Source organism: Ziziphus jujuba, chromosome 3 (assembly GCF_031755915.1).
Source record: "Ziziphus jujuba cultivar Dongzao chromosome 3, ASM3175591v1".
Lineage (NCBI taxonomy): Eukaryota > Viridiplantae > Streptophyta > Magnoliopsida > Rosales > Rhamnaceae > Ziziphus > Ziziphus jujuba.
In genome coordinates, this window is record NC_083381.1 from 4019806 (window position 1) to 4047379 (window position 27574).

The following is a 27574-nucleotide window of genomic DNA, read 5'->3' on the forward strand; positions in this document are numbered from 1 at the left end:
CACTCTCACAATGTCACCGCACCCTTTTGCTGTGGGGAAAGCTTATATAAAAAATCCATGTTGAGTCTCTAGGCAAGAGTTGAAGTAGCCCTGAAGGTCTCTGTCTTTCCGCCTACACTTGTTGGCAATTTAAGCACCTTAATTCGAATCCGTAACTTTCCTTTTTCATATCAATCCACCAATGGTACTTAACAATCATTCAATGCATCTTCACACTTCTAGGATGTATCACATACATTGAATCGCGTGCCTTCCTTAGGATCTCCTATTTGAACTCAATGATATCCGACTCTTGGATTCTCAATTGACGATACTTAGACCTTAAGTTGATCTTGGAAATACCTTGACACCTTGGGGTTGATCGACACACATCCATACTTGACAACGGGTAACGATTACGGGTGGTCACCTTGTTAAGTTGTCGGTAGTCGATACATAGCCTTAGACTATCATCCTTCTTCTCTATAAAAAAACAAGTGCCTTTCACAATGATATGCTTGGTCTAACGAAACCTTTATCTACCAAATCTTGCAACTGAGCCTTTAGCTCCCTTAACTTTGATGGAGCCACATGGTATGGCGGTAAGGAAATAGGTCGATGTCCAAATCTAGTTCGATGGTGAAGTCGATCTTCTTTTCTAGTGGTAACCCTGGTAACTTGTTAGAAAACGCCTTCGAAATGGTCACTCACTACAACCACATCTTCCAACACTCCCCATCTACGTGGGCATCAACCACATGGGCTAAATACCCTTAACAACCACTTTTCGATAGCTCCTCAGCAAGGATGGTAAAAATTAACCTCGGTAAAGGCCTCCTAACTCCTCCACGAAGCACCACTTCAGGTAGGCCAAATCATTTAAACGTTACTTCCTTATGGTAACGATCCACAAACATAAGATTCGCAGCTACCCAATTCATGTCTAGGATTACTTAAAGCCCAAAAGATCCAACGTAATCAAGTCTCCTTCCCTCACCTGATCTTCGGTAAAGAAGAGGCAATCCTTGACCATTTGACTAGGCCATAGGGATTCCCCTAGAGGTGAGGAGATTTCTGATTAGCACCTCCAAATATTAGAGTTATTTTAACTCGGACAATGAATTCTCTTCAAGACGAGGGAAAATAACAATTCAAGATGGTTAAAACAAGAGAATAGGTGCAGATGGGATGCACAACAATGCACAGACCCTTAGGAATACTAGAACCTAGAGCTCTGATACCAATCTATTAGGACCCATCCAAGATCCCTCACCGAAACCCTAAGCAAGTCCTGATCCCAGGGAAACCCTGCCAGACTTTCCATTGGAGAATCCACTAGGGTTTCCCTGGGATCAGAGCTTGTCTAGGGTTCCAGTGAGGGATCTTGGATGGGTCTTGACATATCATTTAGCCACTTCCCTTTAGTCATATGATGACAATATATATAGTATGGTGCATTAGGTGTGTTCATCTGGTTTTTATGAGTTTTATTATATATATATATATTACTTAGGAACATGTACCTTAGGTTGTATGAAAAATTTTTATACAGAGAGGAACCTTTTCAAAAATGTACGTCTGTGTGAGATTTTATGTAACAGCCCAGGCCACCCGCATCAAGATATTGTCCGCTTTGGGTTCACCGGGTTCAGGCCCAAGGCCTTCCTAGCCCCAGCTACCTAGCCCCTCACGGGTTTAAAACGCGTCTCAAGGGAAAGGTATCCACACCACCTTATAAGGCGTGCTTCGTTCCCCTTTCCAACCGATGTGGGATGTTACAATCCTCCCCCCTTGGGGCCCAGCGTCCTCGCTGGCACACCGATCCAGGTACTGGCTCTGATACCACTGTAACAGCCCAAACCACCAGCATCAAGATATTGTCTGTAACACCCCGTCCCGAAGTACAACGGAAAATTTTCAACTTTGACCGAGGTTGACCGTTGACTTTGACTTTGACTTTGACCGTTGACTGAAGGGGTCAAAAGTTGACTTTTTGTTCCGGTTGGAATTCTAGGTTGACTGTGATACTGTTACGAAGTACACATTGGCACGCCGAAAACGGAGCTACGGTTTGAAAGTTATGAGCAAAATAAGTTTAGGTCCAAACTGTCCAAGGGGTGCCGGAGTTGACTTTTTATTCATGCAAAGTTGAGCTTTGACTCATGCATGGTTGTAAAGTGCTCGTCAATATGAGTCCGTAGACTAGCGGCACGTCCGATTTGGACATGTTGTTTGGAAGTTATGGACCTATAGAGTTTTTCAAATACTGTATTATTTTAATATTATTTTTAAACGTGTAACGATGTGCCACGTGTGATTTAATAAATGTGACCATGTGTCACCATGTGGAGATGCCACATGTCAACCATGCTTAATACCCTATTATTTTATTATTGTTATTTTATATAATAATATTATTTTTTAATATTGTTTAATTATTTAATTTTATTTTATTATCTTTTTTCTTTTTCTTTTTCTTTTCTTCTCCCCACGTGGGAAAAAAGGGGAACCAGCCCGATTCTTCCTTCTTCTTCCTCCTTCTTCTTCTTCTTCTCTTTTCTTTTCTTCCCTCCCTCAGGTCCACCGGCCTTCACCATTTCTGGCCATCCATTGCCCAGACGCGCCGGCCATAGCCGTAGCCCAGCCGCCGGAAAGCTCACCAGCCAAATTTGGCTGCCGGCCGGTCGACGACACGCCCAGATTGGGTGGTGGAAGCGGCGTCAGCCGTCCCTCTCTCTCCGGTCGATTGATCACCGTACGGACGGCAGCAGGCCACACGCGCAGGACACACCGGTGACCCACGACGGCACGACCTTGGTCACTCAATCTCCGGCCGGTGGGGTGGCTAACGCGCCGGGATAGGCCTCCAACGCCGGCGACCGATGTGTCGCTGGGTTGCACGTTTTCCGGCAGCCACCGGTCGTGCAACTGGTCCTTTCCCACTAATTTGGACCCTTTGATTCTGATTCTGAGCTCCAATTAACTCAACTCCCATCGATTTGCAAGATACGAAAGGATCAAAACCGGCCGAAGCTTTCCGGCCAAATTCCGACCACCGCCGGCATAATTGGGGTCAATGGAGATCGGTAATGCGATCCGCGTTCCACAAGCTTCGATTCGGTATATTATTCGACAATTTTGGTTAACGTTTGTGTTTAACCCCTCGGGTACCGGGTATTATTTACTCGAATAAAATATTAATTTATTTGACTGTGTGTGAATTGTGTTCTAGGAGCACGGGTGAGTCGTGGAATTGATCCCATGGAGGATCTTAGGTTAATTGCGTGCTCCAGGTGAGTTACCCACCTTTAAAAAAAATATTTTGGGATAATTAATTATTTTTATGTGGTGTTAAATTTATATCTGGAATTTGTGCTCATGTGGTGGAATTTAAATATAATCGGGAACAAAATATTATTTTATATATATATATATATATTTACCCATTGATACTAAACGGAATTTTGGATTACTAAGAATTTTCCGATTATTATTTTATCGTGATTTAATTGTATTTATTACACATGAGCAAGTATTTTCAGTAATTCGTTGTGTTTGGATTTTATATTATTTTGGGCATAATTGGTTTAAATATTTTAAGAAAATTATTTGTTTAAATTGGTGGTTTTGAATTTTATAATTATGCCCATGGTATATTATTTGTTGAACCTCGTGTTACGAGAAAAATTATTGTTTTACGGTTATTGATGTTTTCGTACCGGGTTTGTTAAAGGAAAATATGTGGGATGGTAAATGTGAAAATTGGTATATTTCCCACGGTGAATTTGGAAAACGGTATGGTTATAATTAATTTAGTAATTATTTTAGACACACTCATACAGTATTGGTGTTCTGGTATATATGTGGTTTAGCGCGCAAGTATTATGTCTCCCGTGAGTTGCCATTGGACCGAGGGCAGGCAAGTCTTATATATTGCACATCAGCCGCCCCCCTCCTTGGCCTGGATGACGGTTTCAGCAGTGGTACTGTCGGGACGCCGAAGTGCCGTTTGCAAGTTTCTCTCTTTAATCTCCCCGCCAGTCGGTGCTCGGGACGCTGGGTATCGGAGGGCATCACTGGTATATGGTGTGGTGCGTCAAGTGTAAATTTTCAAATAAAATTTCAAACCCCAAAGTGTTCAAAAGTTATTTATTATATTTATTTACATTTTAATTACATTGGGGTATTTATTTATTTATTGTTTATTAAGTTGTTTGATCCCTTGGTTTTCGGGAAGTACGAATAGCGGGTTTTGTGAAAATGTTTTAAAAGGGGAACATTTCCAACGGAGTGAATAGTGAGGGTTTCGAGAGAAGGTATTACCTTCAAATGTTTATTTATTTATTTATTTATTTGTTGGTATTAATTAAATTCCTTTATTGTTATATTATAAATATTGAAGGTGTACAGTAGATAGGGTCACTCACTGAGATGATTAGCATCTCATGTTTTTAAATTCCGTTCCGCTAGGTCCAGATTGGGAGACGTTGATCTTCCGAGACGAGCCCGACATCTCAGTTCGTTGCCGAAAGTGCAAGAAGTATTTCTTCCCTTTTTCCTCTCCATCTTGTATTGCTTCTTTATTTGTCATCATATAAATGCTTCTTTATTTGTCATCATATAAATTCCACATTTATTTGTATAATGCTCTGTATACTGTATTGGACGTGTAGTTATTATTTATGCACTGAGTTGCTGTTATTCTTTGGAGTATTGTAAAGTTGTGGAATCAATTTGTAGTATTGTGGGAGGAATAAGGGAATGTTTATAGAAGTGTGTTTTCAGTGCAGGAAATTTGTGGTAAGTCCTACCCTTAGGGGAGGTGCTGCCGGATTTTCCGTTGGAAGGTTCGATGGTATTTCCCTAGGATCAGGGCTTGTCTAGGGTTCCGGGGAGGAATCTTGGACGGGTCCTGACATTGTCCGCTTTGGGTTCACCGGGTTCAGGCCCAAGGCCCTTCTAGCCCCAGCTACCTAGCCCCTCACGGGTTTTAAACGCGTCTCAAGGGAAAGATATCCACGCCACCTTATTAGATGTGCTTCGTTCCCCTTTCCAACCGATGTGGGATGTTACATTTTATGGATTAAAGAGTTTTCTGGAAGCCGAATTTCATTTTGTTACATAAGCATTACTGTTATTATTAATATTATTATTATTTCATTAATTCTACCTATATAAATTTATCTTTTTGCATACTTCCTAGAAATGCTCTAACGAGATTGTGGTTTTGGAATGCGTGTGTAATGTGATACTTGAAGTGCTGGCAATTATGGAATTGTAGTTGCGGGGATTGCATGGTTGCTGTTGTATATAGAAGTGTGTTTTTCCTTGCATGTTAAAATTTGGGAAAGTCCATAAATTAGGAAGGCCGCTGACGAATTCTCCATAGAACTTCATATGAATTTTTTTTCTAGGCATGGCCACATGGGAGTCATGGAGGGATTTCTGCATCGGTTCTTGACACTTTAGTTGATTTTTTTTTTTTTTTGTTTATTTGTTTACTTATTAAATTATACTTAAGTTTTCTTTTTTCTTATAGAATTAAACTTACCTTTTATTAGTTTTAACTTTTAAGGGATGCTAAAGTCCAGACCCGCTTGTAGTGTTGACGTTGCTGATTAAAGCTCGACCTAAAGATCCAGAGATCATTAAAACAGTCATAAAAGTGATGAAGTCTTTTGATTGTTTAAGAGGGAAAAGCAGGTATTAGTCATCTATCATACCATGCATAAAAGCATATTATCTTGTGAAATCTGCAAGAATATGCATGTATGTTCGTTTTATTGGTGTTCTTTTTTTCATTAGGTGCTGAAACTGTTGCTCTGTTATAAAATTTGTGGATTTAAGGATGCTATTTTATGTTCTACCTTTTACAGATAAATCTGGTATCAACTGCGGAAAGAAATAAAAGGAACAACCGATGACAATGACGCAAACGGCAATGGCAAGCCCATCGGAAGCTCCCAAAACTGCATATATTCCCCCCATAAATGCAATTAGCATTGCTATAATGGCATATAAGATGAGGTTGAAGACGAGGAGGAAGAGTGAAAATTTCTTGTCTTGTTTTAATACCGAGATCACGTGGATGAATACAGCTGAAGTAGAAAGGACCACGGCTATGGCATCTGCTATAACAAATGTCTTGAATGCTGGATTTTTCTTTAGAACTGCACTTCCCTGTTGAGGGCCTTTGTCGCTCACATAACCCCCAGGTAAAGTAAAACCTGCTGTAAATGTCACTGTAGCTGTGAGTGTTGCCGCTACCAATGTAAGCTCTATGGCTTTATCAGTTTCAGGAGTAAAGGATGTTGTAACATCTATAGCTTCTTCAAATGTCTGTAGAGAACAAAAGTTAACACATGTTGTCGGAATTAAAGGTATATAACTATGAAACTAATCAGAAAGAAAAATATGATATATGTATATTAGTCTACCTTCCTCCATATGAGCAAAGCAAGTAGCTCTTCTTGATTGAATTGCCCAACGTCATTGTTTTCATGGCCTTGCAGCTTAAATAATATTTCACCGATAAATCTTTTTAGTCTAGGAAACACAAGTATCACAACAATAGGGAATCCTCCATCTTTACTACGAATGTCATTGACTACCAGTTCATAGCAATTTGGACACCATGATATAATTTCTCTAACGATCAGTCGGTAATTAGAGGGATTTGCTACTTGAAAAGGTAACCGGCCATTTTTATCTTTGATGTAAGCTGCATGCGGATCGCATTCTAACAACGCCTCAACAATTGATATATTTCCCAGTTTTGCAGCATAGTGTAAAGGAACCCAACCTCGCTCATCTGTTTGTTTGCATAAATCTTTCGTTTTCCTTAGAATAGCCCTTGTTATTCCTAAAATAAAATCATAAATATCAAAGATCTAACAATCTAATAATATCAAAATCTTAAACATATATAATTTAAGCACATTGATGCATGCATGGCTGATGAAACTTCTTGTGGTTGATAAAAGAAAATTTATCACTAAAGTCAGTCTCTTATAGCGCCAATGCTTAACATATGGTGAAGATCTTTTTGTGATGTAGCTATATTGACGATCTAGCATAGATACGTTCTCGTGATGAAGTTCTTTTAATGTGATAAGAGTAAAATTTTAATTATGAAATTTGTGCTTAGGTCGGGTCGCCACTCTGGCCTAAATGAACGCCGGTTACAAATTTTTTTAGGAACCGCCAAACTTAATGGTTAGTTTATAAATATGATATGATATAATTAAAGAACTTTTGTAACAGAAAGCGTATTTTTAATGACAGCTGTGCATTTCTGACTTGATGTTTTGCATCTATAGTTTAGTTTTATTTATTTTCTATAGCGTTGCAACTTACTTACCAGTATTCAATATATAAAAATATATATGGTGGAAAACTAACAAAATCTGTTGGATTGAAATTTGAAACCGGCTTTGTGCCAATCAAATAAAATGCGTACCTTCATCTTTGGAAATGACCGCTTGATGCAGAAGAGTTCTGCCATTGCGATCACCACAATCTGGTATTTGTAATTCACGGTACTTGTCTAACATTTGAAGCACAAAGGGGCGATGTCGTCGCTTGATGGCAAGGTGAAGTGGAGTTTGGCCTGCTTCATTACCATAACATAGGATATCATTGTCTTCTTCACTTAAAATCTCCGCCACATCGAGATGACAGAAGCTTACCGCCTCATGCAACGCGGTGTCTCCTTTTTTGTTTTTTGTCCTTAACATCTCCGTTCGGAGTCCTTGGACACCCCTCTCAGTGTCTTCCTCAAGATTCTTTCCACATTTAATGAGTGCTTTCACTGCAGGAGCATCCCCCTTTCTTGCTGCTCTGTGCAGTGGAGTGTCTCCTCTAGCATCTGACATCTTCAACAGCGATGGACACATAGCAAGGATCTCTTCCACGAAAGTCGATATGGGCTTGAATATATCATGATCTGATCTGCTGTTGATATGGATATGGAGGATTGTACTCTTATGTGGAGTCAGTAAGTGATCGAGATGATCTTCATGCTCCGTGAAGGCAGAAAATTCGCCTCTTTTTGCTGCGTCGTGTAGATCACGGTCGATGATGATGATCTGATGACTTTCATGGTGCTGAACGAGGTTGTACTGGTCATGGTCATCAGTTATTTCAGCCTCAGGGAACCTGAAGGAGTCCATTGTCTTGCTCATGTCTCTGCCTTCTCCTCCTCACAATGTTTATATGTTGGTATGCAAATTAAAATGTTTCTTGTATATATAGCCGCCGGTTTCATATGAACAATATATTTGACAAAAGTTTTTGACATAACATCATAACCAGTAAATGGTAGATAATTTTTAATTTTATTCAAATAGTCAGATGTAAAATTTCATAATTGTTTAATAATTTTACTAACTTGGATCACTCTTACTGGTTTGCATCAAAGAAATTAACTAGTATATGATGGTTACTTTTTCGAAAATTTTAAATTTTTTTTTCCCGAACGGACAAAGAATCAATTATTTATGGAGGCCTTAAATTTTAAATTTAGCCATTATATGCATAGTAATTCTTTATTATTAATTTACAGTTTTTGAGGTACTTTTAAATTTGTTATAGTGGTAAAAATACTAAGAATATACCAAATAAAAAATATAAAGACAAAATAATTTTCTCTTGGAACTCCAAATCGACCAGTGGACATAACAAGTTTATTAAAAGTAATTAAAAATGAAATACAATAAATGATTAAGGAAAGACTCACCAATTTGCAATATTAAAAAAAAATAAAAAATAAAAAAAGGACTCACCCAAAATGCGGACTTGAATTCCCAGATGCTGTTGCTTTTTAATATTGACAATATGTGAAATACAAGAACCTATTAAACAAAGATCCACCCATTTCCAATATATATGAAAAAAAAAATGAAAAGAAAGAAAAGAAAGAAAAGAAAAGAAAAAGAGACTCATCCAAAACAAGGACTTAGGCATGTTTTTTGTTTTTTGAAAATGGCTCCTGAAATGATGAAAACAAGTTTTTTTATTTATTTTTTTTTTTTTTTTAAACTAAGAAGTGTTTGGCAATTTTTTTTTATGAAACAAGATTTTCATGAATCTCTTTTACATGGCTGGGCGTATTTGGAAATGCATTTTAATTAGCACTTGTTTTCTGTTTATTTTTCGTAGCACTTTTATTAGTAAGTGTTTCAAAAAGTAAATGGTAAAATATTTTGCTATGCACAACGAAAAGTACTTTTAAATTTATTTTTGATATTAACACATTTAATGCTTATTTTCTTAAATCCTAAAGTACTTATTTGGAGAAGCACCAACTTTGATGTTTCAATTAGAAGAACCTTCTGTGCTTATTTTCTGCCAAAAGAGCACTTCTTATGTTTTTTTTGCCAAACATGATCACAGATGTGCTTTTGCTTTTGAGAGCATTTATTGGAGCTCTAAAAGCACGTCCAAACATGCTCTTAGATTACTTCAGATATTAAAAATTAAATATGTGTTTCGAGTTTATACGAGTATATATTGTCCATTTTGCTATAATAGGGTTTTAATATTTCACTCCTACAAAAATATTTTTAAATTTTAACTGTTAAAGTATTTCAAAAAAAAAAAAAGATAAAAAAGAACTTAAAACAATCCAAAAGCTAATTATAAAGTTTATAATGGTAAAAATATTAAAATATCTGGATAGCATAATGATTATGTGTGTATATAAATATACACACCATATTTATATGTAACTAGTCTCTTGTCAAGATATTTTGATAGTTTTTTTTTTTTTTTTATCAAAACATCTTTTATCGATCATTGGATTTATTCAATGGCTGAGATTTAAAAACACATTTGAGATTTATATGAGTTTTGATAGAATTTTTGCTTTTCTAGAGTTTTAGTATTTTGCTTTATTACATCTTTAAATTTTGAGATTTTAACATATCCAAAGATTGATAATTAAAGGAATCCTAATAAAACATTTATAAGAATATTCTGATGAGACTAACATTATTTATATATAAGCATACATTCCTTTTATATATATAGATATATATATCATAAATTAAAAAAAAAAATTATGTCCTCTAAGATCTTGGACAAAATTTTATTCATAATTACTTTATATCATAGAATAAGTCACCTTATGACCAGTAACAAGTAGTTTATTATTGAATATAGGTTAGTCCATAAAAATTTCCTCAATATAAGACTCATCATTCTAACTATACAGGAGTATGACGAAAATTAGACTTGGCAACGTGTTGTACTGAATCGTATTCGTATTGTGTTGTATCGTATTCTTATGAAATTTAGTAAATTCAAGCACTATCTGTTAAGCTTTCTTATATAAATAGATAAACCCGAACTCATTCGTTAAATTGTCGTATAACCCATTATCTGATCTGTTAACCCATTAAGAATATGCATAAATTAAAAAAAAATTAAATTTGACTTAGCTTTCAAATAATAAAATAATATTTTTTTAAAAAAAAATCTTACAAAAAGACTTGTTTGTTTTTAGATTTTTTTAAAAATAAATTAATATATGTTTAACAATAAACTAAGTAATTTTAATATTATAAGCTTGTATAATTACAAAAATACTTTTTTTTATGGGTTTAATGGATTTACCATGCATTATCATATTTCATCTGTTAAAAACCTATTAATTTATTGAGTTTTATTGGATGACACTGATACGGATCCAATAAGATATTATCAACCTAAATCCGCAAATTATCATTCTGAAAGGAAAATACATTTTATTTAAACTTTATAGATTTATGGATTTGGAAAATTTTCGTTAAGTACCCTAAAATTAACAATAAAAAAAATTTTTAGGACTAACTTCATTATAAAAAGTCTACTTTACTCTTACATATCAAAATAATTATTTTTATGAATGGGATCAAAATAAATATTAGATACATACTTTGTTTTATACAATAATGCATTAAAAGTGTAAAAGGTTTAAATAAAAAGGCTAGTGAATGACAATTCTTTAATATCTTATTGGATAAAATAAAGTGTAAATAATAATTTAACTTATTTTGATACTTACGCTAAAGTAGACTTTTCATAAGTTGATTACAATTCTTTTTTTCTTTTCTTTTTTGTTTTGTTTTTTTTTTTTTTTTTTTTTTTTTAACCACGGCTAACTTTAAAATGTAAAGTGTTTGTGGATTAAAAATGGGAGTATCAGTTTGGACAAGAAATTTAAAAATGGAATATATACGTGACTCACCCAGGCAACTAAAGAATAAATTTGACATAATTGCTTTCGATTCTATAGTTGAATTCCTTTTTAGGTTAAAACGGAATTGGTTCATACTTTATTCTAGCTGATTTGTATTCAAAAAAAAAAAAAAATGTCGCTGATTTCTTTCTCAAAGAATAATTTTACTTTTTAATTTGAATGGATAATTCAGCAAGAATAACCAGTAACTATGCAGCCTTTTGATTTCTCACCATTGAATCTGTAAGTTATTTTTTAATTATATTTGCACACTGGTTAAGGTCTTTCTGTGTTGTACACCCATGGTTTTTTTTTTTTTAATCACACAATTCACACTCCTGGGCCATGGTTAAAAACTAAATCAATTATATAATTTTAGGACATTTAGTGGCATGACCCTCTCAATTATTGCATCATTGGTCTGTATGGTGGATTTTTTCTTCCCCTTTATTTCTCTGTTTCCATTTCTTTTGTGGTTTTTCAGAAATGGCTACTCATTGGTTGGGAGCCATTCTTGGGATTGACACATGAAGATTATAAGCAGATTTAAGATTGTTGAAACCAACAAAATTTGTTTATAGATAATTTAACAGATGAAGTAACACGTCAGAGAGAAGAGGATACCAAAGGGCAAACGGCATAATGAAAGAGAAACCAACGGCAATAAAACACTTATTTCCTTTTACATTTTAGATGACACATGCCCACTTTTAATTGGAAGGACAGAAAAAAGGACACCAAATGGGGACAGAAGATCCATGTCCCTATAATATAGCTCTCATCTTCTGATAGGCACTCATGGCTCTGCCATTGTATACAAAGATAAAAATGGAAAATTATCAATGAATATTAACTTATATCACTCATTTTTATTTTAATTATTAACAACATGTCAAGTGGTATTGGTTTTGTTGGCAAATGCGAAGTTTAATATCTTTTCTTAATTACCTTTCGAATTCTTTAACAACAATCAATCAAATTGTTGCATATTGTTATGTAAATGGCTCTTTTTATTAGAAAGGACTGTCCTTGTGGCTTGGCTATCGAGGCAGAATCCTGCACAACGACAATAACTAACTTTATTATTATTATTATTATTATTATTATTATTCACTGTCTTTATCTTTATTGATTTGGTTCTAGTTATTGTGCTTTGTCCAGCGCCCCCTTTTTTTTTTTTCCTCGCTGAAACTTTGTCAAGCGTCCTCATTACGTGTTCATGATGAGATAATATTACCGCTTTTATTACGGACTGTCTTATGGCTTGGCCGTTGAGGCAGAATCCTCCAAAAAGATAATACCCAGCTCTCTTTTGCTTTTTTTCGTTTTTTTTTTTTTTTTTCTTGGCTAAAACGTCATACTCGCTTTATTCATCTTTAAGGTTAATATCATTTAGATTTCATTTGTTGCATCCCTATTTTAAAAAAACACTTTATAGTTTGAAATAATTCAAAAACATTCTATGTGATTAGTCAATTTTTTGTTGAATTTATTTAAAAATGCATAAAATAATAATTGAATATTAAATATTTAAAAGACATTTGGAATTTACATAAATTTAAACATATTTGGCTTTGATAGATTTTTTTTTTTTTTATCAATGCCTCTTTTATCAATCATTGAATTTCTTCTATTGTTGAGATTTAAAAATATATTTGCCATTTATATGAGTTTTGATAGGATTTTTGTTTTTCTAGAGTTTTAGTATTTTGCTATATTACATCTTTAAATTTCGAGATTTGAACAGAACCAAGGATTGATAATTAAAGGAATTATAATGAAAAGTTTATCAAAATGAGACTAAAATTATTTACATATAAGCATACATTTCTTGTACATAGATATATATATATATATATATAAATATGTCGTCCAAGATCGTGGACAAAATTTTATTCATAATTAATTTATATCATAGAATAAGTCACTTTATTACAAGTAACAAGTAGTTTATTATTGAATATAAGTTAATCGTCCATAAAAGTTTCCTCAGTATAAGACTTATTGGCCTTTATAAATATACAAGGGGATGATGAAAATTAGACCTGACAACGTGTCGTATTGATTTGTATTGTATCGTGTTCATATTAGTTTAGTAAATTCAAATACTACCCATTAAGCTTTCTTATTGAAATAGATAAACTTCAAATCCATTTATTAAATTATCGTATAATCTGTCATCCAATCCGTTAACCCATGAAGAATATATATAAACTTTTAAAATTTATATTTGACTTAGTTTTCAAATAATAAAATAATATTTTTTTTTAAAATCTTACAAAGAGACTTGTTTGTTTTTACATTTTTTAAAAATTAAACTAAAAAATAAATTAATACATGTTTAACAATAAATTAAGTTATTTTAATATTATAAGCTTTTATAATTACAAAAATATCATTCTTTTATGGGTCTAATGAGTTTATCGTGTATTATCATGTTTCGTCCTTTAAAATCCATTAATTAATTGAGTTTTATTGGATGACACTGATACGGAACCAATACAATATCGTTAACTCAAACCTGCAAATTATCGTTCTGATTCGTATCATAATATTGTATCGTACGAAATTTTATCAACCTAATGAAAATATATTTTATTTAGACCCTAAAGATTTGGAAAATTTTTATTAAGTACCCTAAAATTAACCATAAAATTTTTTTTAGTACTAACTTCATTATAAAAAATCTACTTTACCCTTATATATCAAAATAAATATTTTTTTGAATGGGATCAAAATAAATATTAGATACAAAGTATGTATCTAATATTTATAAGTCGACTAGGACAATTTTTTTTGTTTTTTTTTTAAACCATGGCTAACTTTAAAATGTAAAATGTTTGTGAATTAAAAACGAGAGTACCAGTTTGGACAAGAAACTTAAAAATGGAATATATACGTGACTCACCCAGGCAACTAAAGAACAAATTTGACATAATTGCTTTCAATTCTATAGTTGAATTCCTTTTTAAGTTAATACGGAATTGGTTTATACGTTAATCTAGCTGATTTGTATTCAAAACAAAAAAATGTAGCTGATTTCTTTCTCAAAGAATATTTTTACTTTTTAACTTGAATGGATAATTCAGCAAGAACATCCAGTAAATATGTATATATATATATATATAGATATATATAATATAGTTCTCATCTTATCATAGACATTCATGACTGCCATTTTATATAATGATAAAAATGGAAAATTATCAATCAAATATTAATTTATATCATTCATTTTTATTTTAATTATTAAAAACATGTCAATCGGTATTGGTTTCGTTGGCAAATGTGAATTTAAATCATCTTTTCTTAATTACCTTTTGAATTCTTTAACAACAATCAATCAAATTGTTACATATTGTTATGTAAATGCCTCTTTATTTAAAAATAAAATAAAAATAGAAATATCTATGTTTCCTCTTTTGCCCAACTTAATATTATGTAGATGGGCAACTGCATTAAAATTATAACATTATGTATAAATAAATTCTTGATCAGGTGTCCTCATGGCATGTTAATTATGAGGTAATATTATCCTTTTTATTAGAAAGGACTGTCCTTGTGGCTTGGCCATCGAGGCAGATTCCTGCACAACGACAATAACTAACGTTATTATTATTATTATTTCACTGTCTTTATCTTTATTGCTTTGGTTCTAGTTATTGTGCTTTGCCAAGCGCTCCTTTTTTTTTTTTTTTTCTTTTCGGTGAAACTTTGTCAAGCGTCCTCATTACGTGTTCATGATGGGATAATATTACCGCTTTTATTACGGACTGTCTTATGGCTTGGCTGTTGAGGCAGAATCCACCACAAAGATAATACCCAGCTTTCTTTTTCTTTTTTTCTTTTTTTGCTAAAACTTCATACTCACTTTATTTATCTTTAAGGTTAATATCATGTAGATTTCATGTGTTTTATCCCTATTTTAAAAAATACTTTATAGTTTAAAATAATTCAAAAACATGCTATGTGATTAGTCAATTTTTGTTAAATTTAGTTAAAAATGCGTATAATGATAATTGAATATTATATGTAAAAAAATATATATATAAATAATGTATTTAAATTATTATTACAATTTTAGTATTATATGTAGTTAAACCACCCAAGTTTTCTTCCCTTTTTTATGAAAATGTTAGAAAAAAGACAAAAAAAAAAAAAAGGGTTTAGAGATCAAACGAATTGAGGAAGACCCACTGTTATCACACCCACTCTTCTTTTTTCTTTTTATTCTCATTGATTTGCAGATGACGCAATAAAAAAAGAGAAAAATAAAATTAAAAGCTTTCTTATTCTTCTTGATTTGCATATCTTCCTCTTCACCGTTTTCTTTTCTTTTGCTTTGTGATTTACAGATTCATTGGATTGAAGAAGCCAAAAAAAAAAAAAAAAAAAAAAATGCTTTCTTGACTTGCAGATCTAGGAGACAGGAAAAGCAAAAAAATAAAAAATAAAAAAACAAAAAAAAAAATTTCATTTGGACTGAATTTTTATTTGTGGGTTTCAATTAAATCATGTGGAATGGATTTTTATTTGTGGGTTTCAATTCTATAATTTGGTTTCAAATTTATTTGTCATTATTTGTGAGCCAACAAATAATTTTTTTCTCTTTTTATATATATTTGCTGGGATTTTTTTTTTTTTTTGGTGGTGAGAAGTTTAGTCTTCTTCAATCACTGGTCATTTTGGTGCGCAGGAAGAAGTGAGCAAATTGTGAAGGCTATTTGCTCATTTATCTGGTCTCTTTTTTTTTTTTTTTTTTTTTTTCTTTTTTTTTTTTTTGATCTGCCAATTGCAAACCATGAGATCTGCAAACCATAAAATCCCTGTTGGGTTGTATCAAGATGCAGAAGAAGCGGCACCGAAACTCATCTGCAGTTTCCTTTTCTTTTTTTTTTTTTAATGCAATTTTTGTTAATATTTTGTATATAATACATTTTTGTTATAAATCAATAGAAAAAAATAGTTTTTTTGTTAAATATTAAAAAAATTAGTTCTTAAAAAAAAAAAAGATGTGTTATAAATCAAATTTAAAATTTAATAATCTACATATATATATATATATATAACAGAAACTAAAAAAAAAATATTTATGCAAAATATTCAATCAATTTTTGTTGAAAAATACTTTAAAAATTTTAAAAAAAAAGAAACTGTGTTATAAATTCAATTTAAAATTCATAAATATATATATATATAATAGAAACTACAAAAATATTTATGCAAAATATTCAAAAATTTTGTTATGGTAGAGTAATAAAATTAATTTTTTAATGGTAAAATAACATTATTAATTGATATATTTAGTTATTTGCCAAATTTTATACATTTAAATATATCTATTTTTGGGTAAATTATGTAAATATATCTATGTACATAATAAAAAAAAAGAAAAATATTGAAGAAAAATTTTGTAATGAAATATGAGAATAGTAATGTAATAAAGTAAATAAATAATTATTTTATTTAATGGTATTTATTAAATAGTAATCATTATATAATATTAAATATATAGGTAATTATTAAGTTATTTTTTTTAATTGTAAAGGTATTGAAATCATTTTATAATGCGGTGTAAAAAAGGAAAAAAAAAATGAATCGAAGTTAATCACATATATAAAATATGTTTGTGATGTTTGTAAATTATTTCAAGGCATAAATTACGTTTTGAAATAGGAATGAAGCATTGGAAGTTGATATGACATTCGCCCTATTTCTTACTTTGTAAAGCATCCTTTTATTTATTTATTTATTTATTTATTTTTGGCTGAAACTTTTTCAAGCCTCCTTATTACACGTTATTGATGAGATAATATTACCCTTTTTATCACAAAGGACTGTCCTTGTGGGCTTGGCCACTGGGTCAGAATCCTCCACAATGACAATACTCACTTTCTTCTTCTTCTTCTTCTTCCCTTTTTTCTTTTTTTTTTTTTTTTTTTTGGGGGGCATTACCATACTCACCGTCCTTATCTTCATCACTTTCGACCCTATTATCTTACTTGAATTCCTTTTCTTTTTTGCCTTGACAAGCAGTTAATAACTTTTTTTATAAGATGACCTCCTATCTTTTAAATACGTTCTTTAATTGTGAAAAATGTTGGAAAAAGGACGAGTTATTAGAGAATAACGAATTAAAAAACCATTACAAATAAAATATATTTTATAGAAATAAGGGAAAGAAAATACAATAAGAGTGTGTGGTTATATTCTAATCAATTTTGTCTATAACTAATAAATCACTTCAATTAGCACGCTAAAATATTTCATAATAGTAACAAAACTTTCTTTTAATATTTTACTTTGCTTCTCAAATATATAATTAGGGGAAAATCAGTAGACTATTAAGCATCTATTTGGTGTAGCTTTTTATTATTATTATTATTTTAATCCAACAGCTCTATTTGTGAGCTTTTGGTTCTGTTTGCAAAAATATTATTAAATTTATGTTCTACGATTAAGTTAATCCATTGATTAAGCATCTTAATTAATAATGATCATGGGATTCAAATTAGTTTTATAAGTGGCAAAACACATTTAAATGGTTAATTAGATACAAGAAGGAGCCCCTTAATTGGGCTCAAAGTGTTGACTATTAGAAGAGTAGGGTTGCAGTTTATAAATATGCTTTATAGCTTTTAGCCACATAGGGTTTACAAATTATTTTCTAAAGATTTAAAAAATCAGTAGGAAATAAAACATCTTGAGAGAAATACTTAAACAATGAGGCTTTTGTTTCTTTTGTGATTAGATCTACCATATGTGAATCTATTACGTAAAAAATAATTTGGAAGGTCATGTAAATTTAAGAAAATATTTTGTATATTATTACAAGTTAGTAATGAGCGACGAAAATATATTTATCACATATTTTATTTAATTGAGTAATCCTATCTTTCACTATAATATTGCTACAATTAGTATCAAAGCACCAATTGAATTGGTATGTGATACATTGAAGCCATAATTTTATAAATATATATATATATACATATATATGATGTTTATTAGATATATTATACCTAGGATTCTTACTTTCAACATAAATATAATTTCTGATATTAACTTATGATATAATTTAACAGAAGCTTTAAGCAACAAGAGAATCAAAATATAATATTTTAGACTTTTTAAGTAAAAGCACTCACGTGTATAAACTTTTGTCAAAAGCAAAATGACCATTAAATTGTACAAAATCCATTTATTAAATTAAAACACACATGGTAAAATAGGTTAAAACTCCATTTATTCGATTAATTCATTAAATGCCTTTAATCCACATTGATTATTAAAGAATCGATAAATGATATGGAACTTTATATACAGTGTATTGATGTGAACTTATTTATACATGTATAGTACGCATTAGATAACCCTTTTAAACTCTTGATAAATGACTAAATACATGATATAACCACTGACTCACGGTTACAGCCTTGTAGATGGGCTAAGTAATAGACTCTTATCAAAACACAATAGTTAGTTTTATACTCTATCATTCCCCCTCAAGCAAAACCAGGGTATACTAAAGTTGAGCTTGGACGGTAGTAAGATAAACCGTGAGGCAGGTAAAATCTTGGTTGGGATATCAACCAGTTGTTCTGAGCTGGGAATGTAACGAACCTCAAGCTTCCTTTGGATCACAAGATCACGTATAAAATGAACATAATTTCAATGTATTTTGTCCTAACATGATATACATGGTTATTACTATATTCCCCACACCGGCATTCTATGTAAAACCAGCAATTTTTATAGGTTTTAAAATAGAATGATTAAATATTTTACTATTTAATTTACTATCTTATTTGAATGTTTATGGTATGATTTACAATGAAATGGCTTTAGTGTTGCCCTCATATCTATTTGATACATAGTAGGAGGTATAACAGTGTTTTAACTTTTATGTCTTTATTTGTATTTATTATTGTGAGTCTAGAAAATTAGACTTAGAGCATACAAATGGCTATTTATGATATGTGGATTGATGATGCTACAAGTGGGTTTTTTATTTAAAATTATAAATGTACGGAAATTCCCAGAAGTGAGCTTTCCATAAAATTTTATGAATTAATTTTTTAAGTTTTCTAAAGAAAGTTATGAGCCACACGTCTATCCAATTTTGGACAAGTTTTGGAGTTGGTTTTGGATTCAAATAACCGATGGGCATATGAATATTAGGATTGGACGAATTTTTGGGATATACAATTTTTTTTCCAGTTTTTATTTATTTTAATTATTATAAGATAATAAAAATAAAAGATTATTATTTTCTTTTAATTATCTTTCTTAATATTAGTTGAAATAGGTTTTGGACAACCCTAAAATTATTTAAAGGTTATATTAATACTCTCATTATTTCCATGAGGAGCCAAAAAATAATAGTTTCTTTAGATTTTCCAAGAGAAGATTAGAGGAGCTTGAAGGTCTATAAAAAAATTGAGGTAAATTCTTATTCCTTAGAATTGTGATTAAGATTCTAGAGGTTTTAATCTAGTTTAGAAACTAAGGTTGTTTTGTTTTGGTTTTTATTTTTAGTTTTTCTTAGTTGGAAATGAAGATCAAGAAAAAAGATTTTAATTTGTGAAGAACCAAGGTAATTTTCCTTGTTTTGGAGAATAGTGAAGATGCTTTTTCTTTATATATTTTAATCTAATATCCATCTATTGTTTTAATTCATCTTTGTATCGTTAAATTTGTGTTTAACCTATGCTTTAAGATCTATCAAATGGATTTGTACTTGTTACAAGATAGTCTTTTATTGGGAATAAGACATTCATGTGATATGATTTTTTATGGAACAAGGTTTCAAAATTTTAAATTGAAAAAAAGGGCTTTTTGTCTCATCCATTTAAAACCTATTTCGACCCCTTGACAAAATTATTTTGAAAATTGAATTTATCCTAAAAACTAGACTTATTAATGAACACTTTCTTATTTGAATTACGTCCAAACAATTTTTCTAGATTTAGCTATGATCTTTCAAATTTGACACCTTTTCATTATCTGCAAATCTGGACCAGTTCTATAAATTTGAGATTTAAGATTTATTTTCTTAATTATTGATTTTTTAATATAATATTTTTGAAAAATAAATTCCTGAATCTTCCCTTTAAGTTAAGATCCATTAATTTTTGAATTTCGTAGATTTATTTACAATTTTGGAATTTGACTGAATTACTGGAAAATTTAAAAGGTGTTGTTTTATCCAAAGTAATTTGAATAGTTTGATCTTTTTGACATATTTATGTTTTAAGTTTGTTCTACTATTTATATTGAGTAAACTAGACACCATAAGGAAAATTTGAATTTTGTTTCACATTTTTTGGAATTATATTCAAATTTTCAGGGAATTTACAACTTTGTGTTTGCCTTCTGGAATTTTACAACGGGATATGCAACCTGCAGTGAATGTCATAATTGCAATAGCGCAGGCACTACGAGAGTAGCTTCTTTAGCTTTATCAACTCCAGAATTACTAAAGCTTTCATTTGTTCTGTATCCTTCTCTTCATCGTTTTTGTGCAATAAAATTGGTTGATCTGACCTTGTATCATCCCTTTGCTTTGTTCCAACAAATATGGCAACTTAGAGAAAGCAGAGAACTCTGCTACTTTTGACTCTCTGGGTACTGCTGGTCGCCATAGCCACCATTAGCCGCTTCTCCTTCTAGCCTCCGTTGGGTCTCACTCCTTTTTTCTTGCTTTCCATTGCCGATTTGGAACCGAAAACACGTTTCACTCTCACTATCTTTCCATCCCCTCCCACTTCAAGATAATTTCTCTGTTTTTCGTTTTCTCCAAATTTTCTGTGCAGAAGTTGCTGAACAACACAAAAACCATAAAATCTCTAACAAAAACTTGCAAACCCATGAAGAATTCAATGCTCACTTGGAACATAACTTACAAAGGTACAAACTTTCCATCAAATTTACCATTTTGAACAAACAACCCAAAAAAAAAAAAAAAAAAAAAGGAAAAATATTTATTGCAAAAGTAAAGAAGTCCATCCACATTGTTAGTGTTCAACTTAGATATTTTATTTATTTATTTATTTTTGCTATGTATGATAGTGTATTGCTTGAGATATTGTGGTTATATTGGTTTATCTTTGGTAGTATTGTAATATTGTTTTGGTTTGAATTATGAAACTATGTTTATGTTTTTGTGGTTTTGGTATGTATATTTATATTTAAATATAAAAAAGGTGGATTATAACTTTCCGTTGTTTTTTGGTTGCTTTATCAGATATTCTATAGATTCAAGCACAAATTTATGTGACTTTGGGGCCAAAGCTTAATTGTTCATTAACATTTTTTAAGGATACTGGAGAGAACATGGTTTCAATGGCTCAGTTTGATGACAAGCTTTCATTTCGGTGGTCTGCTGTTTTATGATTTATCAGACATGAACAGGTACAAAATGGACGTGATTGAGTGTTTTGTGAAGGATGGTTTGTTTCAGCTGCATATTAGTTGTCTTATGTGTTCAATCCATGTACGTTTTGTTGTAGCTCTAGCAAGAAATGCCTCTGGTTGAATGTTTATTGGGTAGGTGTTGGAGGATAGCCATGACAAGGCAAGCTCTCTATCTACTTGACCGGTTTAACCACACCATCCTCCACTTTCTAAATTCCACCACAGTTTCTTTAACACACACACGACTGGCTCATGCTTACATACTCAAAACTGGACTTTCCAATGATAACCATCTCATTACTAAACTCCTTTCTCTATATGCCAATGATCTCTGCTTTCTAGATGCAAATCTAATCCTTAATTCAATTCCCAACCCCAACTTGTTCTGTTTCTCCACTCTTATACATGCTTTTTCAAAGCTAAATAATTTTGGTCACTCACTCAGGGTCTTTTCTCAAATGTTAACTCATGGAATTCTGCCAGACAGTTATCTCTTCCCCAGTGTTGTCAAGGCCTGTGCTGGGTTACCATCCTTGAAAGCTGGTCGGCAGCTTCATGGAATTATATCTGTATCAGGGTTTTCCTCCGATTCATTTGTGCAGTCCTCTTTACTGCATGTGATCTTAAATGTGGTCATCCCAGGGAAGCACACAAGCTATTTGATGGATTGTCCCAGCGGGATATGGTCATTTGGAGCGCTTTGATTGCTGGGTACTCTAGACTTGGATGCGTAGATGAGGCCAAGGTACTCTTCTATGAGATGAGGAATGCAGGTTTAGAACACAATACAGTGTCATGGAATGGAATGATCACAGGTTTCAATCATAGTGGCTTATATTCAAAGGCAACATCCATGTTTCAGAAGATGCATTTAGAAGGGTTTCAGCCTGATTCTGCTACAATTTCTAGTGTTCTTTCTGCCATAGGAGACTTGAAAGATTTTAATATGGGGATCCAGGTTCATAGTCATGTGGTCAAGCAGGGACTTGGGCCAGATAAGTGTATTGTCAGTGCCCTTATTGATATGTATGGAAAGTGTTCCTGCACATTAGAGATGTCACAAGTTTTTAATGAATCGGATCAAATGGATGTTGGCGCTTGCAATGCTTTGGTTACAGGGCTCTCACGAAATGGTCTCGTTGACAATTCGATGGAGGCATATTTAGGAGATTTAAGGGCCAAGGATTGGAATTGAATATTGTATCTTGGACATCCATAATCGCATGTTGTTCTCAAAATGGGAAAGATATGGATGCTTTGGAACTTTTTAGAGAGATGCAGATGGAGGGTATGAAACCAAACTCTATAACAATCCCTTGCTTGCTTCCAGCTTGTGGCAATATTGCAGCATTAATGCATGGGAAGGCAGCCCACTGTTTCTCTATTAGGATAGGAATCTCAAATGATGTATATGTGGGTAGTGCATTGATTGATATGTATGCAAAATGTGGTAGAATCGAATTGTCCCAGCTTTGCTTTGATAAAATGCCCAACAGAAACTTGGTTTCTTGGAATGCCATTATGAAAGGATACGCAATGCACGGGAAGGCTAAGGAAACCATGGAGATGTTCCATGAGATGCAGAGGAGTGGACAAAAGCCTGATTTAATAAGTTTTACTTGTGTGCTATCGGCATGCAGCCAGAAAGGCCTAACAGATGAAGGGTGATTTTATTTTAATAGCATGTCCCAAGAGCATGGTATAGAAGCTAGACTGGAGCATTATGCTTGTATGGCAACACTGCTTGGCCGTGCTGGAAAACTTGAAGAGGCTTATTCAATGATAAAGAGAATGCCATTTAAACCAGATGCGTGTGTATGGGGAGCTTTATTAAGCAGTTGTAGAGTTCACAATAACGTGGGGTTAGGTGAGACTGCTGCAGAAAATCTCTTTAAATTAGGACCAACAAATCTGGGGAATTACGTTCTTCTGTCCAATATTTATGCTTCGAAGAGCATGTGGAATGAAGTGGACAGAGTGAGGGATATGATGAATAGCATGGGTCTTAGGAAAAATCCTGGTTGTAGTTGGATTGGTGTAAAAAATAAAGTTCATATGCTTCTTGCAGGAGACAAACTGCATTCTCAAAGGAAACAAATTATTGAAAAGTTAAATAAATTGAGTGTAGAGATGAAAAAAACGGGTTACTTTCCCAATCATAATTTTGTGCTGCAAGATGTAGATGTGCAGGACAAGGATGAGATTTTGTGTGGACATAGTGAGAAGTTGGCCGTAGCATTTGGGCTTCTGAACACTCCTTCAGGATATCCTTTAAGGTTAATTAAGAACCTTAGAATCTGTGGTGATTGCCATGTGGTTATAAAATTCATCTCCAGTTTTGAAGGAAGAGAAATTTCGGTAAGAGACACAAATCGTTTCCATCATTTCAAAGATGGAGTTTGTTCTTGTGAGGATTTCTGGTGAGTTACTGGCTTGTTCCAGTGGGAGATTTTTCCTCAAACGAATGAAACATGTTCATGCTACAGTGTCTTTCTGTAAGAGTGCAAGCGTTAGATGAATTGAATTCAAAGCAATCCAGAGAGCAGCATTCTAAGGTGTGGGAACTGAACTTGCTGAAATAACTTCTAATACTGTATTTTTTAAGTTATAATTAAGTCACCCCTAAGATGATAGCTTGCATAAGGGGTTTGCTGCAGGTTTGAATACCTAAAAATTTTCTCGTAATGTGCAGAATAGTTATTTACATGGACAATAGCTAGTTCAGCTGGAGTAATAGATTCAGATGAAGAACTGGCGTGTTGGTTACTTCTTTTCCTTATATATGCTGTTTGCATCCCATTGTTGAGGCCAAAGAATTTTGACTTTTACAATTTGTGTATTTAATTGTCATCTAGTTTTACATGATAAAACGTTAATTTTGGTCCACTAAGTTTGTTCAGTGATTTATATTAATATGATGGCTTCTTTTGTATTTTAATCAATTTCCAAAGTGTTATGTTTTGTTTAAACGGGCCGATAATTCTCTCTACATGAGATCCTTTATTCGTTACACATATCCTATATCCATAGTTATTTCTGAAATCTTTCAAGAAGATGCAATTAGCCTTTTATATATAGTTGGCATGAAGTTTGTCTTTCTGTTCTTGTATTTAAATCTGTTACTAAGGCATATATTTATTTCAGAGGCAAATTCCACCTTTTATTTTTAAGGAGCAACCCAGAAACAGATGGGATGATGAAGATGTGGAAGAAAATCATGTGAAGGAGTCATGGGAGGATGAAGGTGAACCTGCTCTGGTGATGTTTGTAGCTTAATCATGCTCATGTGATATTTTTTCAAAAATAAAATTTCTGCTCATTATTCAAGTGGAAAACATTTGTCATATTATTTTTCTTGATTGATTAACCAGTCTTGGAGTTCAGTTTTCATCTTTTGAAAATTTAAATTGATTTGTTGACCTATGGATATTATTTCATATGTTCATTTTCAGCCTCCATAATTGTATTCCATCATCATCAATGGAGCAATACTTTTTCTTTTCCAGGAGTTGTTTTTAAAAGTAAATGTTGTTTGGACTTATAACCTTAAGAGATGCTTGACCTTTTTTTGAAAGATTTCCTGTTATGATAATTTACCTTGGATGCTTTAATTTATTTTCACAACAAATTATAGTTTACTGTTTCACAGACATGTTGTTACAGCAGTGACATTGGATGACCATGCTATGTCCATCATATGTGTGACTGGTTTAAATTGTGCTTTTTCTTATCTTTCCCCTCCCCCACCCGCCCTCCTCTCTCCCACTCTTTTTTCCCCCCTGTAAGTGATGGGATCGAGAATCTCCAATGCAACTAATTGCTGATAAGCCCATCAGTAAAGCTGCAGCAAAGGCAGCTGACAAGAAACGAAAAGTCATTAAAGCAGCTGTTGAACAATCACTAGATCCTGAAGCCAAGAAACTTTGCCAGCAAAGGTGATGGAGAATAGGAATTGAATAAGCAGTAGTCAATAATTTGTTTGTAAGAGTCTTAAGAATATCCACAATATTAATGAAGGTTCATGAATTAATCTAAATTCTTGTACATGAACCGTATTTAATTAGTTAGTAATATCTAGGTTCGTTAATATCTCTTGAGGCATGTACCACATTAATTATGTCTTTTCAAGTTCATGTACTTAGATCTCTATACAAAGAGAATATCGATGAATAGAGATGCAGATATTATCCAATAGAGATGGAAAACAAACCTAGGTGTAATGCCTATGGTTTATAGGAGTGCTTCCTAGAGTTTACTGGTGTTATGCTAGCATCCTATATTTAATTCTTCATGTTTGTTTCTGTCGTACATCACCTATGGTTCCTTGGAGTGATTCCTACTCGTGTGATGCTACCAACCTATCTTTAATTTTTCATCTTTGTTTCCATCCTACATTGGAATGTTTGTGTTCTAGTGTGATTTCTGTTTATCCTGGATGCTTATTATTGTTACATACACAGGAATTACTCCCTGATTTTGAATGGAGAGTGCCATATGTATTGAGTTATATATATATGAAATACAGCAAGGTTGTCAAAGATCTTGTCCTATGCATACTAAAGAATAGTTTGCTAAGAGATGATGAGAAAACACTTGATACTTCCAAAGTTGAAAGTGAGTTACTAGAATTTGCATAACTCATTTGTTATATAACTAGACCGTTTGAGGTTTGTTTAAGTGTTGGTTTTTGTAATACCCCGTCCCGAACCATGTCGGAATTTTTGCACGTTGACCGAGGTTGACTGTGTTGACCGTTGACCGAATGGGTCAAAAGTTGACTTTTTGACCTGGTTGGAATTCTAGGTTGACTGAGGTACCGTTACAAAGTACACGTTGGCACGAGTTCGTAGACTGGTAGCACATTGAAAACAGAGCTACGGTTTGAAAGTTACGAGCAAAACAAGTTGAGGTCCAAACTGTCTAAGGGGTGCTAGAGTTGACTTTGTATTCATGCAAGGTTGAGCTTTGACTCATGCATGGTTGTGAAGTGCTCGTCGATACGAGTTTGAAGACTAGCGGCACGTCCGATTTGGACATGTGGTTTGAAAGTTATGGACCTGTAGAGTTTTTCAAATATTGTATTATTTTAATATTATTTTTGAACGCGTAACGATGTGCCACGTGTGACTTAATGAAGGTGACCATGTGTCACCATGTTGAGAAGCCACATGTCAACCATGTGTAAAATCAAATTATTTTAAATAATAATATTATTATTAATATTATTTAATTATTATATTATTTTTATTATTTTATTTTATTTTATTTTTTCTTTTTCTTTTTCTTTTTCTTTTCTTTTCCCCACGTGGGAAAAAAGGGCCAGGGCCTGATTCCTTCTCTTCTTCTTCTTCTTCTTCTTTCTTTCTTTCTTTCTTTCTTTCTTTCTTCCCTCCCACCGACCGTCTCTCTCTCTCCCTGCTGCACTTTTTCCGGCCACCGGAACCGCTCACGTGCCGGCCGACGTGAAAGCCCACAGCTGGACGACACCGGTAGCCAAATTTCCAGCCGAATGGCCAGCCAACGCACCAGGATCGGCCTCCATAGCCTGCGGCCGGTGTGCCGCTGGTTTGGCCATTTTCCGGCAGCCACCGGTCGTGCAACCGGTCCTTTCCCACTAATTTGGACCTTCTGAGTCCGATTCTGAGCTCCAATTAACTCAACTCCCGTCGATTTGCAAGATAGAAAGGGATTAAAACCGGCCAAATCTTTCCGACTAAATTCCGGCCACCGCCGGTCGAATTGAACTCAATGGAGGTCGATAATGTGATCCTCATCTCACAAGCTTTCCATAGACATATAATTTGTCAATTTTGGATAACGTTTGTGTTTGACCCCCCGGGTACCGGGTATTATTTACCCGATTAAAATATTAATTTATTTGACTGTCTGTGAATTTTGTTCTAGGAGCACGGATGAATCATGGAATTGATCCCATGGTGGATCGTAGTTTAATTGCGTGCT

General features: G+C 32.9%; 1 protein-coding gene and 1 pseudogene across 1 annotated transcript; one reads left to right on the forward strand and one right to left on the reverse strand.

The window, feature by feature from the left end:
• Positions 1-5835: 5835 nt before the first annotated feature.
• On the reverse strand, positions 5836-8150 carry LOC107433532 (protein ACCELERATED CELL DEATH 6-like). Its single transcript, XM_060815861.1, has 3 exons — positions 7439-8150; positions 6417-6841; positions 5836-6318 (listed from the first exon to the last, which is right to left on the reverse strand). Exons 1-3 carry the CDS (start codon positions 8148-8150, stop codon positions 5836-5838), a joined length of 1620 nt encoding a protein of 539 aa, XP_060671844.1.
• Positions 8151-20500: 12350 nt separating this feature from the next.
• LOC107433539 (pentatricopeptide repeat-containing protein At1g20230-like) lies at positions 20501-25851 on the forward strand (annotated as a pseudogene).
• Positions 25852-27574: the final 1723 nt, after the last annotated feature.